At 36.4% G+C, this 25992-nt stretch overlaps 1 protein-coding gene and 1 long non-coding RNA gene across 3 annotated transcripts in view; one reads left to right on the forward strand and one right to left on the reverse strand.

Annotated features, from left to right (window-relative positions):
• Nucleotides 1–25600, forward strand: LOC149817882 (uncharacterized). Of its 2 annotated transcripts, XR_016427029.1 has the most exons (6): nt 1–261; nt 6448–6527; nt 7665–7725; nt 22626–22775; nt 24166–24744; nt 24892–25600. It is a non-coding gene; the product is annotated as an uncharacterized LOC149817882 (long non-coding RNA). The 2 variants fall into 2 exon arrangements; XR_016427030.1 differs by lacking the exon at nt 7665–7725 and having other exon boundaries at nt 22640–22775.
• The window catches only part of LOC149817883 (thaumatin-like protein 1), a 29879-nt gene continuing 10924 nt past the window's right edge, over nt 7038–25992 (reverse strand). Inside the window, exon 3 of the mRNA XM_089984227.1 lies at nt 7038–7387. Coding sequence (XP_089840353.1) covers nt 7318–7387 — 70 coding nt within the window. The 3' untranslated portion in view covers nt 7038–7317. The remainder of the gene's footprint in view (nt 7388–25992) is intronic.

Consider the following 25992-nt stretch of genomic DNA (forward strand, 5'->3'; position numbering starts at 1 on the left):
TGTGGCGCGACCCATCTTCTTCCTTTCCAGAACCTGATGCGATTCGAATCCCCTCGCTTCACACACGCTTCTATCTTGGGCTGGTGCCTCTCGCAGACGACCCGCTGCAGAAGGCAATCGAGCGCGTCTCTAGAAAAGCAACTCACGGCTTTAACTTGATCCCTTGGGAATTCTCACGGTGGCACCACGAACCCATCTCCTCAAGCAAGAGGTTATACGCTATGAGTTACCCATCGGTAGTACTCCTACTCTTTCTCTGACGTAAGTTTTCTTCCTTTATCTTTTAGAAATAATCTCTTTCGGTTCTAATGAGTTCCTTTTTCCCGATTCACTTGGTTGGTTATTGTTTTGCATTGCGATGCTGGTATCTTGGTTTTTATCCTGCCTATTCATGGTCTGATTGACCGCCCATTTTATTTTTATGTATTGATGGGTAGTTGAAATATGTGTCTCGAGTTATGGGTGATTCTATTTTTATGAGAGAACACTCCTTGAATTCATTTCTTGCTACTTTAAGGCGGAATGCGTGTTGAGTCAACATTCATGAGAAGATTCTGGTTGTTTTTTTCCTGTGTATTGAATAAAAGTCGAAAGATTTGTTTACCATCATCAAGACAATGAATGGTTGTGAAAAGAATGTGAAAGATGCAGATGATATACAAACCAGTGGCATCTAGAATGGTTGCTATGATATTTTACCAGTTTAACATATTGCTGCTGCTACCACTGCTACCACTACTACTATAAGCTTCACTTTTGGTTAGAACTGGAGATTTTATGGTTTGGATCTAAATAGTAACTTGCTTGTCTTGGTCAGCTTTGATCCGCAGCCTTGCCGACAGAAAGTTAACTAAACTACCAGCTAGTTGAAAATAATATTGTGTATTAGAAGATCTCCTTGAAGACATGAACAAATAGATGGGATTATGAGAATCGGAAGAAAATAGCCTTCATTTACTGAATTGAATATCATGGACTAGGAGGGAGTTGCAAGTCTACAGCCTTAAAGAGTGTCCTTTTGGCAGTGAACCCATAACAAGCAATGGCAATTTATCTTGGTAGGAGAATCCACTCAATTATCTTGCACAAAGATGTATCCACCTGAATTTAGGATATAAATATAAGTAATTATATACTGTCTAATTATTTAGGAACAAATGCAAGGAAATAGTTTTTAAGATCAGATCTTTTTTCTTGTCTTTCTTATGTGCTAGTTCCTTTCCTGGTAGCAAAGCTTGCTAGGCAAGATATTGCTAGGCAGCAGTAATGCTCTTTTATAGTAACCGATACTCTGTCATCAGTAAATTTTCTGTTAGAGTTTTAAGAGAATAAACTTCTAAAACCAGAATGGCAGATTCAAAAAGGAAAAGAAAACATCATCATAGAGTTAGGACTCTGTTTTCAATGATTTTCACTGATTGTGTAAGTAAATTCACCTCATGTGCCATTCAGTATGTTTTGAAATGACTTTATGAATGATCGTGATCAAGGTTGTAAGTATCGTATTGTTACCTGAATAAGATACATATCATATCATAAAAAAATATAATTTTTTAAAAAATCCAAAAATTTCAAAAAAATCATGAAAATCAGAAAAATAAGAAAAACTTCTAAAAAAATCATGAAAAATCATAAAATATAGCAAAAATTTCAAAAAATCATAACACATGAAACAATGATGAATTGTACAAAATACAACCATAAAATCACATATGAAGCATTTATGTCTTTATGAGCTGCATAAGACATCATCAAACATCAACTATCTCATAGGAACAATGCAAAATATTGAATATCTTGTAAGTAAGAACATGCCACAAGACTCATACTTTTATATTACATAAAAAATATATTATGACAGTAGTTAGACTTGATTTTCACTCATTACTTGAGTGCCCCATTGCCATGCTAGATGATCTTTTGCGATCTCTGTTGGAGGAGTGTGTATTCTAATTTTTAACTTGATATAAATCCTTAATTTTTGCGTATCCAACTTTGCGGTAAGCTGGCAGGGGGTTGCAAGGGAGAAGTGCCCCCTGCCTGTAAGGTGAGCGTGTGAGCTCCCGAGGTGAATTTTTTTTAGAGGATAGTTTTGTAATTTTACTCATAATAGATTTTTTTTTTACCTTAACCCACTTTCTTGAGTGGAAAATGGTGGAAATGCACTCTTACTTGAGCAAACCGCAAAAACCCTATCCTTTGCGTATGGATCGGCTCTCAAATCGCTCTCACATCTCATAGGGTACATGGATACCCCTCTAATGACCTCTACACAAATGAGAAAGTCGGCTTTCAAGAGGTTTTTAAAACAAAAAAAAGTTTTGGCCCTTTTTAAAGTGCGTGGAAGGTGTATCATACAATACATGTGATATAGATACAATACACATTCGTATTGCGGTATGAGTGTGTATCGTATCATGTATCATATCACTTTTTCCCATAGTAACGATACGTATCGTATGATGTGGTACGATACTTACAACATTGGTTGTGATACAAAATTCATTGTAACTTTGCAATCCATATCTATGCTGACATGCAACCATTCCTATTATCTGAATGATAGGCTTTAATAGAAGGTTGTGATGTACATATTTGTAAGTGACATGAGGTATACTCCTAAACAATAACTGATTAACATGGCAACTTTTTTTTATGTTAGTCAACTTTATGCAACTCCAATTTCAAATTCATGAAAATGTTGGATAAAAAAATTATTGCAAACATGGGCTACACCTGGAGGCTGGAGCTGGATCCCAATATCCAAGAGAGCACATGGAGATCACTCAGGAAATTTCTACTGCAAATGTTGTTTCCAGGAATATAGAATCTCTTACTAGTAACAACAACAACTTCGTACCTGAGCCACACAGAGGCATATGATTGATTGGTCTTTTTAGGGATGTCAACAGAGCAGATTTATTTGATATCCGACCCAATCCCTAATCTGATTAGCCAGATTTGGTTAATAAAACTGAATTCAATTCATAACCGGATTAAGATTTGATATTAGCTATGTCACATGGGTGCGGGTGCGGGGGTGAGGCACTTTCAAAAAACTTGGGTGCGGGGGTGCGGCAAAAATAAAAAAAATTATATATATATATATATATATATAATTTTTATGTTTTAACAGTTAACTTACCCCCATCATATTTTTTATGAATTCTTTTATCTCCCTCATTCTCTGATTAAACCATCAGATTAATTTGAAAGAAAAAATAAATCCAGGTGATCGTGAAGTTTCGGAAAACCCTACCTCTGTAAAACCCCGAATTTAAAAAAAAAATGGGTCGAACCCGGGACAAGTCTGGATTCGACCCAGACTGGTACCCCACCCCCATGCTTTTATAAAGCAACAGAGGGGTTAGGGTTTTCTCATTCGAGAAAACCCTCCCCACCTCCCCCGCCTGCCTTGGTCTCTCCTCCCGTCTGACCTCCAGCCGTCGGCCGACGACTCACCGGAGCATCCGCCCCCCTGTGCTCGTCCCTCTCCCTCTCTCTGTTACCCTCTCCTCCCCTTCAGTTTCCCTCCCTCTCGAGCTCCCTTAGTCACTGAAACCTCGACGAGCCCCACCGCTCGTTTCTCCCTCTCTCTCACGACATTTTTTCGACAGCCGACCCCCCTCCCGCGGGCACCTTGTTCGCCGGCGACTTCAGCGCCCTCCGCAGCCTTCTTAGGTAAACCCCCCTTCCCCCGAGTCTTCTTCTCTCTTCTCCTTCTCCCTCGACCCTCCCGCGGGCACCCTGTTCGCCGACAAACTTGGGAGCATTTTTTTTTTGGGTTCAAAAAATGGACACAAATGACCCTGTGTGTTGACGGCACCCAGGGTCTCGTTGACCACACTGGGTGTCACACCTACGTTGCATCGCATCACGTCGACGTGGGTGCGGCACCCAGTTTGCCGAGTCCCTATGACTTAGGATATTAGTCTTTCTCCTTTCAAATCCAAATCTGATTAGTCAGTATCTGATTGATTAGATTTGGTATTAGCATATCTGACCCAAATCTGTACCCTTTATATCCCCTGGTCCTTCCATATTGTTGAAATAAAAGGAGAAATGGGGATAAATTCCAAATGGTCAAGGAGGATGAACAATTACTTCCAAGAACCATGAACATGATAGTTCCAGTGTTATGTGATCCCTGAGTTTGACATCACATCATCAAATGGTTGAGCTATGAAATATTTTCCATTGGGAATCAAGTTTCTTTGCTGGAGAATCTAAAAAGATCTAACGGAATTTGGCATAAAGAATAAATGGTAGATACAAGTGAAGAATGACAAGATGCGATGCCTTACATAAATGTGGAAGATGAGAAGTTTTGATAGATCAAAATATGGCATTGTGGTGGGTATAAAATGGGTTCATGGCCCTGATCTATAGGGCACACATAAAGATTCAAGGTCAATGAGATCTATTTTTAATGCTTATTGATGGACATAAACGTCACCTCTTGCACAAGTATTTAGATGCAACATCCTTGTGTTGCAGCCACTCAGACAATTTGAAGGCAGATTTCGTTCTCGGCAATTTCTCGGGAGATTTTGATTTTTTTTGTTTTTTGGGAAAATACCGGTTTTCAAAAAAATATTATAAAAAAATATATAATAAAAATAATCTGAAAACTTATTAAAAACTATTTATTTAAGTGCAGTTTATAGGTGAATTATAAAATATTTCATTAATACAAACACCAAAATACACAAAAAAGCTAAGGTGGAAGGTAAAAGGGTAATATTGTGCATGGTTATGACTTATGAGGTATAAGGTTTGTAGTGTAAAGGGACAGAAGATAGTCCCATATTGAAGAGGAGGGCGGAACACTCATTCCTCCCACATCTATTTAAAAGGATTGAAATCCCGTTTTGCGTGATAATATCGCGAGATTTTCAAAATCTCGGTGTGACTATGGGTATATCTTCCTAAAAAAGATGATTCTTATGGTATAACTTCAGAAGTGCCATGTAACTATGCTTGTGTGTGTGTGTTGTGGCGCGCGTCCCTTTTTTTTGCTATGTCACAGACACCTTGCTCAGCAATATGCTTGACACAACATGCTACCAATATGGAAATTGGACATGCCATGTTGCTTCACAGTCAAACTATATCAGACATGGACCATATGGTCAATACCTTGTCCTTCAGTTTTTCACTTTTATGACCTTGGTCTTTGTTTTGCAGTTACTTGCCTTTTCATTTTAAAATCTGTCATTGATTGTGTATAATTCAATTTTGAACTTGGAATTCTAAATAAAGGGTTGGATATGGGTATATTTCTTACAACAAACAACAACAACAGCAACAACTACACCTTCATCCCAAAACAATTGGGGTCGGCGATATGAACCAAAAAAGAAAATCATTCTGGGTCTTCCACATGAATCCTTCTCCTCCAATCATTTCTATCCAATGCCATGTCCTCGGTGAGATTAAAAGCATTCATATCCTTTCCTATCATCTCCATCCAAGTCTTCTTAGGCCTACCCCGACCTCTTTTAACTAATATATTTTCTCATTTCTCCATCCTTCTAACTGGAGCATCATTAGGCCTTCGCCGAATATGTTCAAACCACTGTAAACGATTCTCTCTCATCTTATTTTCAATGAATGCAATGCCTACCTTCTTACATATCTCCTCGTTTCGAATCTTATCTTTTATTGTATTTCCACACATCCATCTAAGCATACGCATCTCAGCTACACTCATTTTAATATCAAAATTTTAATATATATTTCATATCAGTATATTTTCAATATTTTTATTTTTATTTAACTATGATTTTTATTATTCTTTTTTATATTCTGAAAAGCTTTTTTCCTTTTATTTAAATGTTTTGCAAATAAATATTGCTAAAATATTTTATTTTCTTAATTTTGTATTTTATATATGATTTTTTTTAGATGAAAAAAAATCCTATAATATCTTGAGAATTTCTCTCTCTCTCTCTCTATATATATATATATATTTGTAGGATTAATATTTGGTGCTATTGAATGCACAAAATTATATGGACCTATTGAGCTGGAAATCATATGTTCAAGCTTTATCGACTCAATCTGACTACGTAGTTGTGTTCAGGATGGTTTGTTTGCTAAGGATCAAACCTTGGATCATGTTATTTCGATCAAAAAATATGAATTTTTGAGTCATGAAATTTTAGTGCATTGGACCATTAATTTTTGAAGCCCTTAAAAAACCTGTGTCACAATCATATGATTTAAATCTCATTTCCCACTAAACAGAACTTGTAGATCACATCCATAGAATTTAATCTACAAAAGAAATCTAAAACCTATGATTTCCAGCTCAATAGTTTCATATAATTCCGTGCCTTCAATAGCACCAAATATTAATCCATATATATATACACACACACACACACATTTATGTATATATTGTCATCATCAACTTCTGCTAACAGCCAAAATGTTTGATTGCAGCCAAAGTCTAGAATATCATGCGGAACTCCAGGATTTTGTGGTCTCTAACATACATGATGTTGACAACACTGGACTTGTTTGTAAGCTTTACTTAATTCTTGTGCTACTTTTTCACCTATATTGGTTTGTTATTTTGAAGAGGTCTAATTTCAAGTTACGATGTCAGTATCTAAAAGCTTGTTGCCTTCATACTAAAGTGTAACTGATAAATATCATTTGTGGCTCCATATATGGCCCATTTCAGATTCATGCAGGCATTCTAATTCTATGTATTAAGTTAAGCTTTGATAATTTTCAATATGACTAATTGTTCAAACTTTTGAAAGTATCGACTATGAGGAGAGAGAAACATACATGGGCTAGTTAGTGTCAGCATCAATATTCCTTTCTAGAAAAGCTAAAAGCACCCAAAATATGTCCAATTTGCTTCTTCAAGATATTGGAGATGCAAATAATTACCATTAATGTTCATCCCTCAAGATCAGTTTTATATCTACAAGCAAATCAAAATGAATAAGCTAAGTCTGGATGAGTCTACAATGTCGATACCTAATAGTGTCCATTGTAGCTAACAATTTGGTACCCTTGTCCATAGAAGCAAATGATTCAACCATCCTAATATCTATCAAACTTGTGTATATAACATTCTTGAGAAAGTTTAACTTTCTGCAACTTCAAATCTTGTTAACTGATGTGTAACACTTGGCCATCTGATTCTAAATATTGTGATATGGTACAAACTGGAATATTCAACCAAAAGGAAATCTTTCAGTTTCCGACACAGTTACTTCACCTGCATTGATTGTTGTAATTTGCATAATGCTGATTTCAAGCTTCACTGGTGTTTTTGCTGTTGATTATAACGTTTCCTCATATCAAAACCAGATACTTGGATATGGTCACCACCAGTTGCTGTTCCTCTTGATTAAATCTTGTATCCCTGCAATAGTAATAACAATGTCCACAGAAAGATGCAAATTGCAAATACAAAATGCATATTCAAGTTACAGGATTTTCAAATTCATGGATTAGAAATATACTCATGCAGTTGATTCATGGTATTGATACTACAGGCGTGTTTATTCAAGGCTGAAAACGATGTTCTTGGGTTAGATTATGGGTATAAAATATTGGGTGGCATGATGGGCATGACACTTGAATCCAAATGGATAATGTTTTATTTGAATACAATTTGATATCTTTATTGATATTTTCAGGTCTTTGGCCATCAGAGGATGTCCTAACATATTATTGTTTGATTCATTCAGATATTTTCAGGTGGGCCGGTGGTTATGTAAATGCTGTCTCATCAGTTAGCTATAGTTTTATTAGCTTTTTCCAAAGTGGAGCAATTTCATGTATTTTTCTCATTAAATATCCTCTCCTTGTTTGGTAATCTTTTTTATGCTATTCCATTTGGCATTCAACTTAAGTTTAATTTCTCCGCAAAAGATCATGCAGCTCTAAAAGAATTCTGGAACTTGGATCAGGATATATTTTAGCTGGACTAGCTGCTGCAGCAGGCACAGATGCATGTGAAGTTATCTTATCTGATGGAATCCTCAAGTTGTTGACTGTATCCTTATAATTGATTGATAGTGGTTGGCTGTTAGATGCTTCTTTTGTAAGGGATCAGTTAGAGGATGATTATGGAATTGCTAGATTGAACATGTTACCTTGTTTTTATGGTTTTCGAACCTGTTAATTTCTTCAGTTTGGTACAACTATTCCTTTGCTCCTAAGAGGTTTGCTGCAAAAAATGGGAGAAAAGCTGAAACGACTTTAGGCAGGTTTTGTTAGTGATGATTGGTAAAATGTAAACAACACATATATAATAATATTATTATTATTATTATATATTTTTGTATTTATACTTTTTTATTTTTTTGTAATCTTTCTTTTTGTTTTTGGTATCTAGTTCTATTAGAACTAGATACATCTAGTTTGGTCAAGTTCCGGTTGGAACTTGACCAACTTTCTAGCTGTTGGAACAAGTCCAACGACTAGAATTCTAGCCGTTGGACTAGTTCCAACAGCTAGAAAGGGAGAGCTCCTTATGAGCTCTCCTTAATACTCTTGTATAAATAGGGGTGCATCCCCTTGTGTAATTCATTCCTCTAAATGCTTTTTAAGCATTTTGCTCTCATAAATAAAGTGTTATTTATTTTTATGCTTTTCCATTTATACCCTTTTATGGGTCTTGTCTAAAGTATCTTTTAGATACTTCCTCTTGAGTAGATTCAAGTGCATTCGTGGAGCCTACCATTTCATTACATGATATCAAAGCTACAGAACTCGTAGATCTTGAAAAACTTTCGCCTCAATTTCGGTGCTCCTTGTGTAAAGGTGTGTTATCACCTTGTTCTTACAAAAAGTGTTTCGTTACTTGCAAAGGAGTGTTTCATCACTTGCCAAAAGAGTGTTTTATCACTCTTCTATTGACTACAAGAGGATCCATTTGGAGAAAAAGACTTGAGCAACAATATTGTATTGTATCCTTTTCTCCCTTTTTTTCTATTTTCTTTTTTTTTTCTTCTCTTTACTATCTTCTTCACACCCTTGTAAATGATGGATGACCATGATAAGGTCACCCTAATGATACTAATTATGTGATGTGGGCTTCAATTATGAAGCACTACATATGAGAAAAAGGCTTATGGGGAATAGTGGATAGCTCCGATTCGGAACCTAAACTATCTCTCACAAAAAAAGAGGGTGATAAGGAAATCCCTCTAACGAAAGAGGAGAAGACTAAGACTCTAGCCTCTTATGAAAAGAAATGAAAAAAATGGAGGATGGGGCATACAAAGATAATGTCATGCCTTATTAATAATGTAGACATTAAAAAATGTTCTACCCTCGCTAAATTTAAACATGCCGATAAGGCATGGGAATACCTCAAAAATATGTATTCCCTTAAAGATATTGCCCATGTGTTCAATCTTCAAGAAAAAGTTCAGACATTAACTCAAAATGACAAAACTATTCGTGAATATTATAATGAGTTGTCCAAACTTTGAGAAGAGTTGGCTATTCTAGAGCCAAAATGGCATTGCATCGAAGATATCAAGTTTCGTAAAAAACAACTTGATATGAAACACTTTAACCAATTTATGAATGGATTAAGGCCAGAATTTGAATCCACCAAATCGCCTTTACTTCATCGTGGTAAAATCCCTACTATTGTGGATACTATTGAAGAACTAACTATGGAGGAAAATTGTCTTAGAAAGAGTACTCCAAAAGTTGATGATGATTCAGTTCTAGCTGTGTTTAGACCAGAGAATCATACTCGCACTTATAAGCTGCCTCATTTTGGGAGACAGAGTGGTGAGTTTGACAAAAGAAAAGTTATTTGTCACCACTATCATGAACCAGGGACTATAGGCCTCAATGTCCGAAGCTAAAAAGGAGAGACGAAAAGAGAGTTGCATCCAGAGTTACCGGAAACGCGCATGTACTAGGGGAAGCGCGCTTCCCCGAGACACGCTTCAGAAGCACGAAACGCGACGCTTCCGAAACGCATGGGGGAAGCGCATGAAAAATATAGGAAGCGCATCCCCCTTTAAAGGGGTACGCGGCCCCCTTTAAAAGGAAGTGCGTCCCCCTATAAAGGGGTACACATCCCCCTTTAAAGGGAAGCACGTCCCTCGTTAAAGGGGTACGCGTACTCCTTTAAAGGGGGACACATTTTTTAAAATGTCAAGTTTGCCCATTTTTTTCAAAAAAATTAACACGTGAAAAACAAAAAAATTAAAGAAAATCGTTTTTGAATAAGGGCAAAATGGACATTTTCAAAAAATCATAAAGATAAAAAAAAGAAACTTAGGGTTTTTGTTTTTTTCATCCAACTCTCTCTCTCTCGTTTTCCGCCATCGGCGACCTCCTCCTCCATTGACATCCGATGATCGACGACCTCTTCCTCCATTGACGTTCGACGACCTCCTCCGCTATTCACGTCCGACGACCTCCTCCACCGACGTCCGACGACCGACGACCTCCACCACCGACGATGTCTCTGTTCAGGTATGCTCTCTTTTCTCGATTCTCTCTCCTCTGTCATTTCTCGTCCCTCCGTTGTTGTTGTTTGATTTGCTACCGGAGCTCGATGTGTGTTTGGTTGGAAATGAATGGAAAGAAACCGATGGGTTTGATTGGGTTTCAGCTGGCACGTTGGCGATGTTGTCACTGTGCGTTAGATACGTGAATTTTTAAGATGTCTTGGTGACATCGATCGATTCTTATCAGCGAAGCAGGATTTCTGCGTCGATCGTTCACAGGGAGTCACTTTGCTCGCTGTGACGCTTGGTTAATAGCAAAGTCACAAATCTCGTTATTGGTATTTTCTCGACGGTGAATGAAAATATTGCAACAAATTGAAGAAATTTGTTTTTTTTTTGGGGGGGGGATCTATGTACATTTAAAACTTGAAAATGTATGAAAAAACACAATAAAAACAGTAAAATATAAAAATGTAGATATCATGTTAATGATATTGCAACAAAAACCATGATATGTTCAAAATGTCTCATTTTTTGTGGGGGGGAATTGTATTTGTTTCTGGAGATCTTGCGCTAAAATGGCGTGGCTCAAAAAATCTCGAGATATTTTTGTGAGTATGGTTAATAAATATGAAGTGCATTGGGGATTTGGGGGGTTACTAGTTAATTGGGTGACCCCAAACTACTGTGTGTACTCAGTTGAGCTAAGATTGGGCTTGCTTAGGTGCAGTGTTTTTTCCACTCTTCATTATCTTGTTGGGTCTGCACTGCAGTGTCACTTGCAATCTTGTTTTAATCAATTAACTAGGAGAAACGTCTAACTAGGGAATAATGTAGCCTAGGGAATTTGGATCATGTTGGTTGTGTTCATAATTTTCTTCTAAGTGGTCCCACGCTTCCTCGCTTCCTAAATTTTTGAAAGTGCCTCGCTTCCCTCTCCCGCTTCCTGTATCGCTTCCCGCTCCCGCTTCCTCGACTGATAACTCTGGTTGCATCTATTGAAACTGAGCCAAAAGATCAAGATGCACTTGTTTCCATGGCTCAACTGATGGAGATTCTTTAACCTCTTCTCAAAGGGGTATCCTCTTCAACTTAAGCGACAATTGCATCTGTATTTGGTCCAGGTAACTTCCCTTGGCTCTTAGATTCTGGTGCTTCATTTCATATGACCCCAAATGTCAAATGTTTATCCGAATGTCTTAAAAATAACTCAAGTATATCAAAAGTCTTTACAGCAGATGAAACATCTCTTGAAATAAAAGGAATAGGATGTTTTGAAAGTTTTCAAAAATTCAAAACTTTTTATATTTCGGAAGTTAGATATATCCCAAAATTAAATTTGAACCTTTTATCTGTTTCACAAATTTCTGATTATGGATGTAATATATCCTTCTCTTCTGATGGTTGTTGGATGCAGGATCACCAATTAGGGAAGCTGATTGAGGAAGGCCATAGAGAAGGATGACTATATTACATGGACTTTTTGAAACTACCAAATAATGTATTTTGTTTAAATGTTCAGAAATTAGAAACAAAATTATGGCACAAAAGACTTGACCATCCTCATATGTCAAAAATCCAATACTTCTCAAGTTTGGGAAAATTTTGTAAATCTGAAAATTTTGCTTGTAAAGACTGCATTCTTGGTAAAATAAAAAGATTACCTTTTTCTAGTAGAACCTTTGTCTCTACAAAACCTCTTGAGTTAATACATTCGGACGTTTGGGGACTCGCACCAATTATCTCTAAAGGTGGTTATGCGTATTATGTCATCTTTGTTGATGACTTTTCTAGACACACTTGGATTTATTTTCTTAAACATAAATCCGAAGTTTTTGCTCACTTTCAAATATTTCATAAATTTGTTACAAACAAATTTCAAATTAATATTTCCATTTTTCGCACTGATTCAGGGGGAGAATTTATGTCGGGAGAATTTAAAAATTGTCTTAATCTATATGTCATTACTCATCAATGATTGTGCCCACACACCCCTCAAAAAAATGGTCTTGCGGAATGCAAACATCACCACATTATGGAAACCACTCGGACTTTGCTAATTGCGAGTCAAGTTCCAAAAGGTTTTTGGGCTGAAGCCGCTCTAACTGCCACCTATCTCATCAATAGAATGCCATCTTCTTCATTAAAAAATATATCTCCAATTGAAAACTTTATGATTTATCTCTAGACTACTCTAGATTAAGAGTTTTTGGTTGCAAATGTTTTGTACTTAAAAAAAATAAATAAATTCTCCCCTCGTGCAATCTCATGTGCCTTTTTAGGATATGCTGAAAATAAAAAAGGCTACAGGTGCTATAATATTCAAAATGGCAAATTATATGTATTAAGAAATGTGTCTTTCTAGAAAAAAAAGTTCTTTTGAAAGTGAAAAATCCAAAGATATTATTGAATATTCCTTTTTAATCGATTTAACTTCAAAATTCAATGAAGAGGATTTTGAATATAACTTTGACAATGATCAAAGTCCTATTATTTTTGAAAATGATAGCGAAGACCAAATCAGTAGGGATGTTGGTCTGCAATATTCAAGACGAAGAGTTAGAGAGCAACACCCACCATGTGCATTAGAAATGTTTTCTGATGTTCCTCCTCGTAGGACTTCTAAAATTTCTCGACCTCCCAAAAAATTTGTCTCTTACAAATCTTTTTCACCCTCGTATAGGGCAACCCTTGCATTAATCCAATCCTATGTTGAACCTTCCTCCTATTCTGAAGCCAAAAACCATGAAGAATGGGTTGATGCTATGAAAACATAATTGGATGCATTAGAGACGGCCAACACTTGGTCCTTTTAAGACCTTCCTCTCGAAAAGAAACCTATAGGCTGTAGATGGGTCTATAAAGTCAAAACCAAAAGTGATGGGACCTTAGAAAGATATAAGTCACAACTCGTAGCCAAAGGTTATGCTCAAGAGTATGGCATTGGCTACGAAGAAACCTTTGCCCCTGTGGCTCGTATGACCACTGTTAGAGCTTTAATTGCTTTTGCTTCTATCAAAAAATGACCTATATTTCAAATGGATGTAAAAAATGCTTTCTTTAATGAGAGTCTTGTTGAAACAGTCTACATGGAAGCTCTGCTTGATATTACTATTCTTAAGGGTAAAACACTTCGTCTTGAGAAGGCCCTTTATGGCCTCAAACAGACACCAAAATCCTGGTATGACAGATTTAGTCATATTATGACTGATATTGGATTTCATTCTTGTTTGACTAACACTGCCTTGTTTATTAAGCAATTTGATGCAGGTATCATCATCCTTCTTCTTTATGTGAATGATATGATCATCACTGAAGGCGATAAATAGGGAGTTACCAATATCAAAACTCTTCTTAAAACTCATTTTGAAATGTCTGATTTAGGATTATTGAATACTTTTTAGGAATAGAAGTTACTTATTTCCCTTATGGATATTTGATATCTCAATCTAAATTTGCTTTTGATATTGTTTCCAGGTCTGGCATTACAGATGATAAGAAGGTGGATACTCCAGAAGCAGTCAATGTTAAAATGAAAATTGATGATGGAGAGCGTTTTGATAATCCCACTCCGTTCAGATAACTTGTTGGAGCACTTTCCTATCTCTCCATCACTCGGCCAAACATAGCACATGCTGTACACACAGCTAGCCAGTTTCAACATGCTCTCACTTCTGTTTACATGGGAACGGTTTTACGTATTATTAGATATTTAAAGAGTTCTCTCTCACGAGGACTCTTCTTATTTGCATCGTCACCATTAGATTTAATTGCTGATACTGATGATGTGACTGGGGAGGTGATCCTAATAATAGGCACTCAACCACTGTTTTTTGTGTATTTTTAGGTGAATCTTTAATATCATGGAGGTGCAAAAAGCAACATAATGTTTCTCTTTCCTCCACTAAAGCTGAATATAGAGTCATGATAATCACTATAATGGAAGTTGTTTGGCTTAGGCGACTGCTCGCTGATACGAGAGCTGAAACAACACCGGCCTCACGAATGTGTTGTGACAACAAGAGTGCAATCTACATCGCAAACAACTGAACTTTCTATGAGCGCACCAAACACATTGAGATGGATTGTCACTATGTTAGAGAGGAGTACTTGCATGAAACCATTGGTCTGCCATATGTGACGTCAGAATACCAATTAACAGACTTCTTCACCAAGCCTCTTGCGGCTCCCAACTTTTACTTCCTCTTAGACAAACTTTCGCTCATTGTACGGTAAGTTTGAGGGGGAGTGCTAAATGTAAACAACACATATATAATAATAATATTATTATTAATATATATTTTTGTATTTATACTTTTTTATTTTTTTGTAATCTTTCTTTTTGTTTTTGGTATCTAGTTCTATTAGAACTAGATACATCTAGTTTGGTCAAGTTCCGGTTGAAACTTGACCAACTTTCTAGCTGTTGGAACTAGTCCAACGGCTAGAATTCTAGCCGTTGGACTAGTTCCAACAGCTAGAAAGGGAGAGCTCCTTATGAGCTCTCCTTAATACTCTTGTATAAATAGGAGTGCATCCCCTTGTGTAATTCATTCCTCTAAATGCTTTTTTAGCATTTTGCTCTCATAAATAAAATGTTATTTATTTTTATGCTTTTCCATTTATACCCTTTTATGGGTTTTGTCTAAAATATATTTTAGGTACTTCCTTTTGAGTAGATTCAAGTGCATTCGTGGAGCCTACCATTTCATTATAACGATGTTGTTCCTAAACTCTATGATGTTTCAGTTGATGATATCTCAATTAGTTAGTCAATGCTAATTATCATCATAGGATGGAAACCTAGATACTTTGCTTGGTGATCTTGAAGTCCGTTTGTTCTCAAGTTCAATGAATATGATGATAGAAAATGATCATAGTGTTAAAATACATGTAATCAATATATATATTCAATCATACCCGATAAGGGTATTTCTGTAATTCTGCCTAATAGGGGCATTGTAGTCTTTTTTATTTTTTGTTTTTATTTTTTATTTTCCTTTTTCTTTTTATTTTTTTGTTTTCTTTTTCCTAAACTGCATTTAATGCATTCACATTGGGGTCCCAATTAAGAGTCGTTGTTGTGACCGTTGGGGGCCCAACGACACCTTGTTGGGCCTCTCAATGTGGTCTCTCTCTCTTACTTTTCTCCCTCTCTCTCACTCCTCCTTGCCTATAAATAAGTGGGGTCTTCCCCTTTGTAAAGTATTGGCTTCTTGAAGCCCTTTCTTGCATTTATAAGAATTTATGTTTGCAAGCCATTGTTGGCTTTTGTGTATGTCTTTTTTGGACTTGTTCTTTTCTATATGTGAATGTCCATTGTAGGACATTGTTTTTATTTTCACTTATTTCACTATATGGTATTAGAGCCAAGTGTATGCTCTTGATTCTTGATATAGCTAGTTGACTAGTTATATTTTTCATTTTGTATTTCTCTTTCTTGGTTTGTCTTCTTGAGTTTAAAATTGAAGGAGAACAAAAGATTGATCTCTCCTTCAAACTTAATGGTTCCAACTACATGATGTGGGTCGCCACAATGGATAACAACCTCAAGGGTAAAAAGCTTTGGAGATACGTCATGGGCACTATTCCGGAACCGCAACTCGAACTCACCAAGATGGATGGTGATAAAAAAAAGCTCTTTGAAGATCACCAATCTAAAGTAGAAGATTGGGAAAGCAAGCATGAAAATTTTTTTGCTTGGTTCATGAACAATGTGGAGCTTAAAATTTATGCCAACATTGCTAAATTTCGGAAGGCAAATGAAGCATGGTTCTTTATAAAAGGTATGTATAATAAAAAAGACCTTGCTCGTCAATTCTTTCTCCAAGAAAAAATCTGGACTATTAAGCAAGGAAAAATGGGTGTAAGAGATTACTTTAGCACCTTTAGACCCTTATGAGATGAGCTATCTCTACTAGAACCAAAGTGGGTTTCTAATGAAGATATGGAACTAAGAAGAGAACAAATGGAAAAAGAACACTTTTTCCAATTTCTACATGGGCTTAGGCCTGAATATGAACAAGTTAGATCTTCTCTACTTCATAGATCTAAGCCTCTTCCTTTAGAAGATGCCATAGCCGAAATATGCTAAGAAGAAACTCGTCTTGGCATGATTAAGGGAGAAGATGAAGTTTTGGCTGTGTCTAAACATGGCAATCATGTGAAAACCTATAAGCCTCCACACTTTGGGAGGCAAAATAACTATAATGGCAACTATAGAAAAGCCATTTGCCATCATTGCCAAGAACCAGGTTATATAAGACCTAATTGCCCTAAGCTAAATGAAGCACCAAAAAGTAAGGTTGCCTCCGTTGAAGAAATTACTCAAAAGGAGGAGACTATCAAATGGAAAGAGTCCTTTTCTCTTGCTCAACTATCGGAAGCACTTCAAATTATGCTCAAATCGCCATCATCTTCGGGTGCTGCCATAGCTTTTTCTTCTCCTCCAGGTGTGTCTTCTTGGATTCTTGATTCTGGAGCTTTCTTTCATATGACCCCTCTTGAAAATGGGCTTTCCGATTTGTGTAATAACTCTAAAAACTCTTATGTTTCAACCGTCGATAGTACATCTTTACAAGTAAAAAGTTTTGGAACTTTAAATTTTTTCAAAGATTTCTTTGTGCCAAACGTAAGAGTGGTACCTCAACTTATTTTAAATCTCTTTTCTGTTTCTCAAACATGTGATTATAGATGTAAAATCTCCTTCTCAACTAAGGATTACTCTATACAGGATCTCCGGTCTAGAAAACAAATTGGGCAAAGCCATAGGAGGGGAGATCTCTATTACATGAGCAACTTGAAACTTTCCACTAACTCTTTTTGTAATCATGTCCAAGATAAAAATATTGAAACTTGGCACCAAAGACTTGGACATCCAAGTTTCTCAAAAATGTACTCCTTTCCTTCTGGAAAGAAATTTGTAATGAGAAACATTTTGTTTGCAAGAATTGTATTTTTGGAAAAATGAAATCTACTCCTTTTTTGAATAGAACTTTTGTGTCCAAAAAACCTTTTGAGTTAGTCCATTCGGACGTTTGGGGCCCTTCTCCGGTCATATCGAAAGGAGGATACTCCTATTATGTTACTTTCATTGATGACTACACTAGATATGCGTGGATCTATTTTCTCAATTTAAAATCTGAAGTCTTTGACTTCTTCAAGAAATTTCATATGATAGTCAAAAATCAATTTTTAAGTAATATCTCTACTCTTAGATCTGATTCAGGTGGAGAGTATCTATCAAATGAATTTCAAAATTATTTGAAAACAAATGAAATTTGTCATCAAAGATTATGTCCTAGGACTCCTCAACAAAATGGTCTAAGCCGAAAGAAAGCATAGACACATTTTGGAAACCACTAGGACACTTCTTATTTTCAAAGAAATTTTAAAAAGTTTTTGGGCCGAAGCCGCTTTAACTTCAACTTATTTGATAAATAGAATGATATCTTCATCCTTACAAAATACATCTTCATATGAAAAATTATTTGAAAGAACACCCGATTTCAATAGATTAAGAATTTTTGGGTGTAAATGTTTTGTCCTTACACATAAAAGAGATAAATTATCTCCTAAAGCTATCGAATGTGTTTTGTTAGGATATAGAGAAAATCAAAAGGGTTTTAGATGCTTCGACCTTAAAAATAACAAACTATATGTATCTAAAGATGTAAGCTTTTTAGAAAATGAAAATGGTTTTGAGAAAACTAAAGATATTGACGAAAGCGAATATGGTTTCTTATTTGATCTTCTCTCTCAAGAAGACGTGACTCCTCAAGAAGAGGAAATCTCTAATGATTTGTTGAATGATGTAGAGGATATTCCTCTTAATAATGTTGAAAATGAAAGTAATAGACCCATCCAAACCTATGTTAGGCGTGGTCAACAAGTTCCCATGAGTGCCTTAAAAAAATACTCTCAAGGTTCCAACATAGAAGAAACCTCTTTAAGGAGATCTGGCTGAATCTCCAATCCTCCTAATAGGTTTGTTTCCTATGAGTCTCTAACACCAAAGTAGAGAGCGTGTTTAATTGCGTTACACTCTTTTCATGAACCTTCACATTATAATGAAGCCAAAAACATTCCCCAGTGTGTTGAAGTCATGAACTTAGAACTTAGTGCCCTTGAAAAGACAAAAACTTGAGAAATAACCTCATTACCCACTGGAAAGAGATCTATTGGATATAGATGGGTCTTCAAAATTAAAACTAAAAGTGATGGGTCATTAGAACGCTATAAAGCCCGGTTGGTAGCAAAAAGATATGCTCAAGGATACGGTATAGACTATGAAGAAACCTTCGCTCTAATAGCTAGGATGACTAGTGTTAAGACTCTTATTGTGGTGGCGTCAGTTAAAAAATGGCCTATTTATCAATTAGATGTTAAGAATGCATTCTTAAATGGTGAATTAAATGAAAAGGTTTACATGGATCCTCCACCAGGAGTATGTGTTGGTGAAAATAAAATTCTCAAACTTAAAAAGACATTATATGGTTTAAAGCAAGCTCCAAAGGCTTGGCATGATAGATTTAGTAATGTAATGACAAGTATGCTATACTGACACTGCTTTATTTGTGAAAAATGCAGGGTCTTCAGTAGTTATTCTATTACTTTATGTTGATGATATGATCATCACTGGAAGTGATGATCAAAGAATCAATGATATTAAGAAAGTTTTAAAAGAAAATTTTGACATGTCTGACCTTGGTTTCTTAAGATATTTTTTAGGAATTGAAGTAGCGTACTTTCCCCGATGGTACATACTCTCTTAGATGAAACTTGCTGTTGACATTTGTTCCAAGTCTGGCATCTTCGATGATAAAAAGACAGAAACTCCTGAAGTTATCAATGCAAAGTTAAGGTTGGAAGATGGAACACTCGAGGATCCTACTCTCTACCGCCAACTTGTTGAGTCTCTGACCTACTTATCCATCACTTGGCCAGACATAGCTCATGCACTTAACTCAGTCAGTCAGTTTCAACATGCACCTATAACTGTGCACATGAGTGCAATCTTAAGGATAGTCAGATACATCAAAAACACCATAACTAAGGGAATTTTTCTTTCCTCTTCATCATCACTTGACTTAATTGCTTATACTGATGCTGATTGGGGAGAAAATCCCGATGATAGAGTCTCAACTATTGGTTTTTGTGTTTTCTTAGGTGACTATGATTTCTTAGAGATGCAAGAAGCAACACAAAGTATTATTGTCTTCAACAGAAGCGGAGTATCGTGTAATGACTACTACAACCATGGAGCTTGTGTGTCTTAGAAGTCTTCTCAGTGATATGGGCATAGTCATCTCTACTCCTTCGAAGATGTGTTGTGATAGCAATCTATATCGCAAGCAATCACACCTTCTATGAGCGTACTAAACACATCGAGATGGACTGCCGCTACGTTCGTGATGAATACCTAAGAAGGACCATAACACTGCCTTACGTTACATCCGATTACCAGTTGGCAGACTTTTTTACTAAAGCCCTTGTTGCTCCTCGTTTTATGTTCCTTCTCAACAAGCTTTCGGTTATATCCCTATAAAGCTTGAGGGAGGGTGTTAAAATACATGTAATCAATATATATATATATATATATATATATATATATATATATATATTCAATCATACTCGATAAGGGTATTCTTGTAATTCTGCCCAATAGGGGCATTATAGTCTTTCTTTTATTTTTTTGTTTTCTTTTTCCTAAAATGCATTTATTGCATTCACATTGGGGGTCCCAACTAAGAGTCGTTGGGCCCCCAACGGTCACAATTGTGACTGTTGGGAGCCCAACGGCACCTTGTTGGGCCTCCCAATGTGGTCTCTCTCTCTTACTTTTCTCCCTCTCTCTCACTCCTCCTTACCTATAAATAAGTGGGGTCTTCCCCTTTGTAAAGTATTGGCTTCTTGAAGCCCTTTCTTGAATTTATAAGAATTTATGTTTGCAAGCCATTGTTGGCTTTTGTGTATGTCCTTTTTGGACTTGTTCTTTGCTTTCTATATGTGAATGTCTATTGTAGGACATTGTTTTTATTTCCGCATATTTCATTACACATACATCATATTTCTAGATCAATCACTAGTTAAGCTTGAACAAATTTTGATTGCTAGCAACATATACATAAAGCAAATATCTATTGATTCCTTTATGCTACTTTTTGTTCTTGTAAAATAACATACCCTTTAGTCTTAGTGAAAAGAAAATATCTACCTATTCAACCCACTAATTCCATTCATTCGACAATGAACCACAAACCAACCTGCTATGGATCTGCTACACAAAAAATTAGATTCAGATCAGAGTTACCGGAAGCTTCTTAGATAGGTAGGAAGCCCGCTTCTCGAAAACTCGCTTTGGAAGCATGATACTCATCGCTTCCGAAACTTGATGGGAATCTCGATTCTCCCATGCTTCTATGTTTTCTACACGTTTCATCTATTCTTATATGTTTTCTCACTCTACTTTTCATGTTTTTTATGTGTTTCCTCTCATGCTTCTCACTCACTTCCATGTGCTTTCTCTAAATTGGCAATCATCATTTTTAGATTTTGTTAAAAATTTAATTCTAAACCTAAAAAATCATGAAATTTAAGAATAGTCACTTTTATTTTAGTTTTTATTTGCGTTCCATTTCTATTCCCATTCAATTCTTATATTGTTTTTTTTATTCCTCACTTCCTGCTTCCTATACATTTTAAAATGCATCGCGTCTTGCTTCCACTTCTCGTATCATTTTCCGCATCCGCTTCAGCAACCATGGTTCAGATTTAATGTGATTCCATGGAGAATAGTCCCTTGATATGATTGAAATGCACATTCCTTAGCTAAGATGCTATGACATTTCCATCCAGCCATCTCATATGAGACTCTCAAGAATAATTGCAGATATTGACCATTTCAATTACAAAGTGAGGAGGGGAAAGTTTAGTGTAATTTTGTTACATCATTAATTTCTAGTTGGATGGTATATTGTTCTATTTGAATGTCCATGATAATGTTGATCTCTTTCAAAGTTTGTGATCTTTGAAAATGTCCAAATGTACTAAAGTCTAGCTTTTGAAGCTCAGTCCGTTTTCTTCTACTCTTGCAGCAACCACCTCCTCCTTTGGCATCACTTACACCATCATCATTTCTTTCACTATTGTTTCCTCTATCCACCAATTTATCTGAGCATTCTTGAGAAGCCTAGGAGAGTTAAGGTTTTTATTTGTAAACCCCAAGGTAATACAGCCTCTGATCATCCTGAAATTAATTATCTAATTGTGGATGAGGAAGAAAATTTGTGTTCTTATGGTTATGTAAAAGTTTTTTGTGGATCAGTTTCTCATGAGATGAGGTGAATCAAGATAATATCAGAACTTTTTGTGGAGTTGAATTTTCCCTGGTCTGATTCTTGTGAAGACATCATCTATTTGATTGTAATGCTGTATATGGGTGTGTAAACAATGGTTAGAACTTAGAATGATAGTAAAAATTTACATATACAAATAGGAAAATCTATGCTAACGTGTAAGAGTGTACACAACGATTGTTTAAAACAACTAATGTTTTTTAACATGTTGAAAATGCAATAATTCAAAGACTGGAGTTTAGTGTATTATTCACAACCAGAGCCAGAGGTATCTGAAAATATAGCATTAGTGTTCAAATATTTTTCAGATAACATCATTCTTTTCTCACTATGGTGCTAAGCCATAATGCCCGTTCATGGTACATATTTAGTTTTCATAAATCTGATCACCAAATGCCAAAAGTAGCCCTTGGAACATGTATGACATTTATTCCTATTTTCCTGTGCTAAGGTTAACTTCAATAAGACATGTGCTATTTATGTACCATGATTATCTTTGTTTAGTGTGGGCCATTTATTTTCTTACTTTCTAGCTTATTGGCAAAACCAGGCCTATGCCTACTAGCATAGACCATGCAAATGCTGCCAAGGTGTTGGATCTAGTTTTCAGTTACTTGATATATGCAAACAAGAGTAACCACCAATTTTTTATTGTAGTTCAAAGTCTCTCTCTCTCTCTCATTTTATGATCTTGTTCTCTCTCTATATTGAATATGTCTGCTCAAGCCTCTTTCCTGTTACTGCATTGCATTTTTGTTTGAATTATATGATCACTTCGATATTTTAAAAATGGTTAATATTATTCTTTGTTTATTCTTAGTCCTTTGTATACAGATGATATACAGTGTAATATCCATGCGAATTCAAATAGCTTTGGTGATACTATTGTAAAATCATTGGTATTGCACTGGGGCCAGGAACAAGCAGCAGATATATCCAGCCAGTTTGATATCATCATTGCTAGTGACTGGTACTTCCATTTCTTTTGGAAGGTTCATCATGCTTCTTATATTTTATTCTACAAGTGATTGGTTCTTCTGTCATGCACAAATCAAAGAACTAGAGATGTCTGAATTCACAATTTTATATGAAAATCATTATGAATGCTGCCAATGTGCGCGTGTGTGGGTGTGTGTGCACATGCGTGCGTATTTTCTAATTTCTTGCTGTTTTTTTCTATTAAAGATCAAAAGGCAGAATGCCAAACCATAACATTTTTAAAATGTTAAAAAGCAGCTTTAGTTACATCTGTGATTGATGCTTGATGAATATTTGGTGAAATTTCATGTCGGCAGGGTATCATGATAAGGCCATGTGCTAATTTATATTGCATGCACAAACTCAGCTATTAAGCGTCCATACCGATAGTTCTAATAGGAGATTTCTTTAGTTTTTCCCTCATTCATATTCTACTGAGGATGTGCTAAAGCTGTTTTAGCGCATAATAACATGGTTTTTGGTATATATGACTGGATATTTCCAGTATAACAGGCTCCTTGAATGTCCCCTCAATTAGTTCTTTGCAAAACAATGATCATGTATGACATCTAAATGAGACAAAATAGGTCAATGCATGTACATATTACCTCAAGATGGTAGGAGTGTCAGGGGCTTATTGGAAGCACAGTGTGGCACCTGGTGATCCCGACCAGGTGAACAAGGCAAATTCCTTTATTTATTGAAACATGTCCTTTTATCAAGAGCTCCCATTGTAAGAGACGGGATCTACTTGACTGATTTTTGTGATTGAAATCTAGCTAAAACACTGCCACATGTAAATGTATGTCAATATTTCACCAAAGTCTCATTTCTTCTTCCTGTTAATTCCCTAACACCGTGTACTCACGAGCTTTGGATTTAGAGTTTTATAGTCATAACTGGTAAACATTTAAAATGGTTGGCGATGGAACGGTAAAACCAGTTTTTTTTATGATGAGGAACCCTCACTGGGAACCAGGCCACTTAATGGACCCATCCTCGAGCGAGGCAAACCCCAGGTGGGGCTCGCAACCACCTTGCCTTACATGGCCCACCTTTGAAAGCTACTGACACACCCATGCGCCAGCGGTGTTTTATCAGGTGTCTTCATCACAACCACCCCTGTTTAATGATTTTTATTTCTCTCAAAATTTTCGTAACAGTTTAGATTAGATATGTTTGGTTAGATGTGTTGAACATGTCCTTTGCATGCACATTGCTTGCTCAAAGCCTCCTGGTTTCATGTCTTCACCTATCTCGGTAGGTACTGATATTTGATTGCTGATATATTGCTTTTATCTTGACAAAAGCATCCTTTGCTGTTTCTGTTGCGGCAAGCATATGTATTTACACATTCTAACTCTTTTCCTTTTATGCTACAGCACCTTTTTTAAGGGGTTCCATGCTGATCTTGCCTATACAGTTAAATGTTTGTTAAAAGATTCAGAGAATTCTGAGGCAATTTTCTTCAGTCCTAGGAGAGGCAATACATTGGACATGCTTCTAAAGCGAGGAAGTTGGGCTTAGAAGTTCATGTGGTGGAGAATTATGAAAGCAAAGTTTTTGGTCTACATCAAAAGTACCCAAATGGCGAGGATTCTTGTTGGCCCAACCATGCTGAAGATCGCTATTACCCACTGATGATACTGATAATTTTCTAAATTTGAGCTGATGAGGATTTGCCTTTTGTTAAGTTGGAAGTAGCTGTGAAACTTCTAGTGCCTCTTCTGATACGGAAAGAGATTCAATTTAATATAGGAAAATATATTCACCTAAACTGCCAGATGCCTAGTACCTCTACATGCTGGTTGGCATCAACAGTTTTCCCTTTTTGTTTTCCTCAATATTTTTTCCTTAATTTAACCTCCTGTGCTACATATCCATCCAGGCCATTCTGAGGTGATCATGGCATAGTCTTTTCCAAACAAAACTTTACCATTGTGTGCAGCATTATATAAACAGTGAGTAATGTTGTTTTTTGTCAACGCAAAACTAAACTGTTAGTTTTATCATAATAGGATGCTGAATTTAGTGATAGGGCATTTTTAAAGATATTCAATTTGGTGTGTAACCATTGTAGTAACTGAAACCTTCATCTGTGTGTGCAGTAACACATTCCACCCCCAGATTGTTTGCATCCTAGGACACTGCTGAAGGGATTCGCTTGCTAATGAAAGATTGTCTACCACATCTACTTGTTTAAGCCTAACCAGTGTGTTCCATTTGGCATTTATTATGATTTGGATATGGAGAGATATGCTTGAAGATATGAGGATTCTCCTTTCTTCTATTCAAGGTGGGGATAAAGTGGTGCTGAGCACTTTGCTAAAAGTAGATGCTGTGGTCCATTTTAGTCTTTATGTAAGTCAAAATGCTTAAGGACAAAACGTGAGAGAGAGAGAGAGAGAGAGAGAGAGATCTTGTAATTTCATTCTAGTAGAATGCTGAAAATCTAGATTTGTAGGTTTCCAGCCGCATGGACAGAGGCCTGTGGATGCCACCGACTTCTTGCTTTTGGTGGAATTTGCATGACTTATCTGTTCGGATAATTGCTCTGACCTCCAAAATTGGAGGGGAGGCTGTGAGGATTTTGTATGGTTGAAAGTGGTAAAATCCCACTAATGTCTGCAGAGGATAGGGTGCAGTATGATTGCACAAAAATTGTGCATTAAGCACTTGATCGCCATCCATCCGGTCTTGGGCCCCGCACCTGACAGGCCCTGTCCCAAGATGGAGGGCGATCAGATGCTTAGTGCACAAATATTTGTACCATCATATTGCACCTGATCTTTTCACGCCTTTTGTTTGCGTATGGGATTCTCCTTCTATACCCAAACAAGCCAAGCCGTAACTTATAGAATTATTTTGTCTCATACGGTTCATTTTGGATACTTGGGGTAAGAGTTGGCCGAGTCTGCTCACGAATATGGGTATAACTAGGTCGGGTTCGTGTTCAGGTACAGCTAGAAACTGCGGACCTATATGGTTTAATGGATTTGGATATACATCAGGTCGAGTTTAACCGGGTCGGGTCTTTAGTAGTGCCGTTTTGATTCAGGTTTGGGTCTGGGTCTGGGCATGGCTGAAAAATAGACCGGGTTTAGGTATTAATGATTCGGGTTTGAATGAGTTTGAAATAATTGGTATTCTAGACATAATTACCACCTAATAAAAAATATGTAAATTAATGAAATCAACACTTTATTAAG

The sequence above is a fragment of the Nuphar pumila genome, chromosome 13, assembly GCF_984573655.1.
Source record: "Nuphar pumila chromosome 13, dmNupPumi1.hap1.1, whole genome shotgun sequence".
NCBI lineage: Eukaryota > Viridiplantae > Streptophyta > Magnoliopsida > Nymphaeales > Nymphaeaceae > Nuphar > Nuphar pumila.